Raw genomic sequence first — 5395 nt, 5'->3', positions numbered from 1 at the left:
AGGGGGAGGGGGTAAGGGAAAGTAAAATGATAGGAAATAGGGGAAGCTTAGAGAAATTTATGGGAGGGGGAGTAAGAATAATTAAGGAGGTTGAAATAGGTAAAGTAGGAGAAATAACGGAATAGCAAGTAGGAGAAGTGATGGGAATTCAGAGGAGTGGAAGTAGGGAAAGTGAGAGGAAGTGAGGAGAAGGAAAGTGAGGGGAGAGTAACTGAAGGGAGAAGTAGGCAAAGTGATGGGGAATGGCAAAAGATTAGTAGGGGAAGTTAATTGAAATGAAGGTAAGGAAAGTAAAGGAAATGAGGAAAGGGAAAGTGATTGAAAATAAGGGGATTGCGAGTAATTGAAGAAACGTGAAGTAGGAGTAATGAGGGAATAGAAAGTAGGAGAAGTGATTGGAATTCAGGGGAGCGGAAATGAGAAAAACGAGAGCAAATGTGGAGAAGGCAGGTGAGGTTAGGTAAATAAGCGGAAAGACGGGAATGCGAAGTAGAGGAAGTTTAGGAAAATGAGAGGAGGGAAAGTAATGGACAGTAAGGGGATGAAAAGTAGGAAAAATATAAGGGAGTAAGTGAAATAGGAGGGGAAGTTGGGAAAGTGATGAATAGGGAAGTAGGGGTAGTGAGGGCACTAAGAGGAATAAGAGGAATGCAGGGAGATAGGTGTTAATAGGCTATGAAACCCTTTTTTGTAGGCGCTCGCCGCTTAATTTTAACTAATTTTTATTTACGTTGAGAGAGAAATATATGATAATATTGAGTTTTGTGCATCGCGCATATGATTTAAGTTTTTTAATGGATGGGAATACTGGTTTCAAAAATATTTCTGAAAGAAGTGATAAACATCCCAGGAAATCCTGAAACACTCAGGAATTTCCAGTATCCTTAAATAGAGCGGGTTGGGCTAAAGGAATGAGGCAAAAAAGAATAACTTGCAACGCTAAAGAAAAATAATCATTTATTCAAAACAAACGAATCGCTTAAGGAATAAAATGCAGGTACTAGCTAGGTCGTGATTTTTACAAATAATATAAAATACTCGTTTATACATACATGGCAAGGTTCGAAAAGTCATAACTCTCACTCTCCACCTCAACGTGCTTAAAAAACTTAAAGCTAATACGAAGGCAAATGAAAAATATGCTCATGTGACGGCAATGTAAGTCATTTGTGAGCTAATGAGGTTTCTGGTGAAGAAATTTTACGCATGCCACAAACTACTCGTGAATCGTGTAGAATTTGAGTTCTCTATGATCCACTAAAACTGTCTAAATCTAATGGTATCGAACGAATACTTCGTTGACTAACAATCTCTCTAATTTTATAACTTAATACGAATAGCATACAACCAATTTTTTTCTCGATTATACTAATCGAATGCTTTGCTTGAGGCTAAAGGAGAGGATAGAAAACCCAGTGATTCTTTTTTTGATTTGGTATTGAAATTTTAATATTTATTACCAAGGATGTTGCAGTGGGTATCCCCCGAAAAAATGAATTAAAAATAAATACTTATGTTTCAATTTCTTATCTAACGTACTTTATTTATTCAATCTTTGGATAGAGTTTTCTGATTGCAAACCTCGTTCATTGCAATCCAAGATACTCTTCATCGCAACTTTTCCAAACCCCACCACTGATTTTCACAATTTCCGCATAGCCAATGAGAGTGCGAAGGCGGGAATGAATTATGAAACCACCTAAGGGATGCGTGCAGTGGTGGGGCCCCCTCTCAAGTTGCAATGGACGAAATGTTTATATGTCGAAGGACTTCCAATAAACGAGGTTTGACTTTACACTTCCTATTTACAAAAAAAATTGAATAACAGTTTGTCCTGTCAACGTTTAAATAGGAAATGTTGAAAATTATACAATTTAGAACATTTTAAAACGATTATTATTATTGAATTTCAATAAAATCTTTGAGTTTGAAACCTTTTTTTTTTAATTGTGTAATTTTTATATTATCCAATTAGAAATCTGGAGGTTTTTGGTTTCTATTCAATTTGGAAAGCTTGATTGTTGCGTCCACAAATTTACAATATAAATTTTAGAACTTTAATTTTTAATTGTTTAACTTTAAGCTTTGGGTTTAAGCTTTAAATTTAATGCATGTACTTTAATTTGAGATTTAATGTTCGAAGCTTTCAAACTATAACATTAAGAGACTTCCTGCTAAGATATTTAAAATAATAAAATTGTGCTTGTCTAATTTTTATCGGTTTGAAATTGAAATGGTTTAATTCTTAACATTATATTTCTTAATTGTTCCTTTTTAATAATTTTATTTACAATGGACCAATTTTGAAAGCTTCACACTGTAAATGATATAACTGTGAATACCACTGGACAAAAATTATTATACCATATAAAACTAGATGAAAAAGTTAAAGCTAAAAATATTGTTATATTTTAAATGCTTGAATTCGATAGTTCTAAATTTGGGATTCATTTTTCAACGGTCCAATCTTGAATGTCTTGAATTTATAGCTATTAAAAATTTAAAATAAAATTTTGAAAACTCAGAATAGATATTATTTAATGTACTTTAATTTTTTAATAATCCATTTGAAATTTTGTATGTGCTGACGCTATATTTTCAAATAATTCAATTAATTAATTTTTTCCTCATTGGAAGCAAGAAGGCTTTAAACATTCGCGTCGAATCTATTTAATTTAAACGGTTGGTTAACAATCTCTAATTATTTGAATTTAAATTTAGTTTTTGCTAAGCAATTTTCTGGAAAAATCTCCAGAAAAATCTTCTGAAAAATGTTTAGAATCTGTCTCCTGCAACGCCCTTAAATAAATCATACTAAGATAGGACGTCAATATTTGTCATCCTCGTATAAATTATTTTTGCCTGAGTGTTTTAACCTCTGTATTAATCTAGGGGTAACTTTAAGCTCACTATGAGATTACCTGATGACTCCATAGGAGTGTTCTCTCTGCTAATTGACAATCTGCCGCCAATCGTGACGGCAAACTCTTCCACCTTTCTTCCTCGCGTTCCCTCTTTCTAGCAAAGTCTTCGTCCCCATGTTCCTGGGACAAAGTGGGCAAGATCTGCATTCTTTGAGCAAATTTGTAGCTGTCCTGACGTTGCACATGTTCCCCAAGTCTCGAAAATCCACTCGAAGGCACGGGGATTGGAGTCGGACTGCCTCCACCTCGGTGTCTGTGGTACAGATTCCTCTTCTGCTGGAGCACTCGTTGCTGAACCAGTAGTTGCAATTGGGTCCCTGATTCGGCACGAGTCTTGAATTGAGACTGATTTTGAGGAGGTGTTGAAGGAGACCTCAAATGAACCAGATCTAAGTGACCTCGGGCCTTCCCTGAATCTGAAAAGAAATTAACATATCCAAAATCAGAGGATAGTTCCAATTTAAAATACCTTCAATTATTAGAAGGAATTTTCGAAAGGGTCATCCTACTAGTTATCATCTACCGTTTCTTATGAGGTGTGTGAAGAGATGAAATTCGTTGAACTTACATATAAAAAAGTTTTTCATAAAAAAAAAATTAAATCCAAATCTATTACAGCTTATAGGGAATTTCAGCAAAAATACATCAAGATTCAACAAAAGAAATATCATTTCAACAAAATAAATTTTAAGTTACAAAAAAATTAATTTTGAAAAATAAAAATCCTTGACAAAATGTTACAATTTTTAACCAGACATATTTTTAAACAAAAAAATCAATTTTCTTCAAAAAAGATGAATTTTCCACCAAATGCATGCATTTTCAGCCCAATAGTTTAATTTTCAATTTAAAAAATTTAGAACCAGGCGAGGAATAGATTTTCAGGTAAAAAAATTAATTTTCAACCAGAGCAAATCGAACTTTCAACCAAATTTTTAAAATATCAAACATGGAAATGAGTTCTCAACTAAAATGATGAATCTTATAAAAATTTTTTAACAAATTAGTACAACTTTTAACCATGTTGTTAAATTTTCAATCAATAAGATGTAATTTTCTACTAAACAGGATGAATTTTCAACAAAACAGTTGAATTTTCAACATAAAAGATAATTTTTCACCTAAAAATAGGATAAATAATAAAAAAAAAAAAGAATTATTAACAAAAGAGTACATTTTTACCAAAGAGATGAATCCTTAATCATATCAGGTATATTTTCATACAAAAAGAAGAATATTTAACAAAAAAGTTGAATTTCTAACCAAAAAATATGAATTTTCAAGAAAAAGATACATTTTTAACCAAAAATATAATAGTTACATTTTCAATTGTAAAAATTAATTAAAAAAAAAAGAATTTTCAACAAAATAATTCAATTTTACATGAAAAAATGAATCTTTGATCAAGGTAATTAATTTTATAACAAAAAGACGAATTTTCAACAAGATGCACGAAATTTTCACTAAAAAAATGTCAACCAAAAATGGAAGTTATGTTTTCAGATAAAAAATCAATTTTTAACCAAAAACCAAATTTTCAACAAAAATAGTTAAATTTTCAACTACATCGTTGAATTATCAAATAAAGAAGATAAATTTTCATCAAAATAGTTCAATTTTTAATAGTTCAAATAGTTCAATTTTATAACAACAAAATGAATCTCTAATCAAGATGATTAATTTTATAACAAAAACACGAATTTTCAACAAAACTCACGAAATTTTTACTAAAAAAAAAATGTCAACCAAAAATAGAATAGTTATATTTTCAGATAAAAAAGTGATTTTTAACGAAAAAAACTAATGTTCAACAAAATAGTTAAATTCTCAACCAAAGAGTTGAATTTTAAACAAAATACAAAAATTTTCAACTAAATTGTTGAATTTTCAAAAAGAGACTTCAAATAAAATGATGAATCTTTAACAAACAAACAAAATTTAATTAATTAATTCCACTTTCAACTATGTAGTTCATTTTTCAGCCAAAAAATAGATTTCAATTTTCAAGCTAACAGTTTCATTTTTAACTAAAAAAATCCATTTATATTAACGGAGATTAATTTTAAAATAAAAGAACTTCTAACAAAAGACTGGAAGAAAAAATATCCAAAATGTTAAATTTCCAAGCCAAAAAGACGTTTTTTCACAAAATGGTTGAATTTTTAACCCGAAATAATAAATTTTCAACAACAGAGTTAATGTTCGACTATAAAGTGGAATTTTCAACCCAAAAAGAACGGATTTTCAACAATTGAATTAAAAAAAAATAATTGTTTTTTAAATTGTTTTTTTTGTTGTTGTTCAAAATTCAACTTTTCGGGTTAAAAATTCAACTGTCTCCTGCACAAGTTGTCCTCTTAAACGCTCACTGATGCTACGAGGGTAGTTCAATAAGTCCTTAGAATGACCAACAGATGGCGCGCGAATCGCTCCAAATCATCTGTTTTCAGTCAGCACCACTCCCGACTAGA

The 5395-nt window shown here is 30.7% G+C and overlaps 1 protein-coding gene across 4 annotated transcripts in view; it reads right to left on the bottom strand.

Moving 5' to 3' along the window:
* Positions 1–984: 984 nt before the first annotated feature.
* Positions 985–5395, bottom strand: part of LOC117174870 (serine/threonine-protein kinase SIK2-like) — a 29465-nt gene continuing 25054 nt past the window's right edge. For all 4 annotated transcript variants that reach the window (XM_033364276.1, XM_033364278.1, XM_033364279.1 and 1 more), the window contains one exon: positions 985–3340. In XM_033364276.1, coding sequence (XP_033220167.1) covers positions 2910–3340 — 431 coding nt within the window. In that variant the 3' untranslated portion in view covers positions 985–2909. The remainder of the gene's footprint in view (positions 3341–5395) is intronic.

The sequence above is a fragment of the Belonocnema kinseyi genome, chromosome 6 (assembly GCF_010883055.1).
Source record: "Belonocnema kinseyi isolate 2016_QV_RU_SX_M_011 chromosome 6, B_treatae_v1, whole genome shotgun sequence".
Taxonomy (NCBI): Eukaryota; Metazoa; Arthropoda; class Insecta; order Hymenoptera; family Cynipidae; genus Belonocnema; species Belonocnema kinseyi.
The sequence above is the reverse complement of the archived record's forward strand: the minus strand, read 5'-3'. Positions and strand labels throughout refer to the sequence as shown.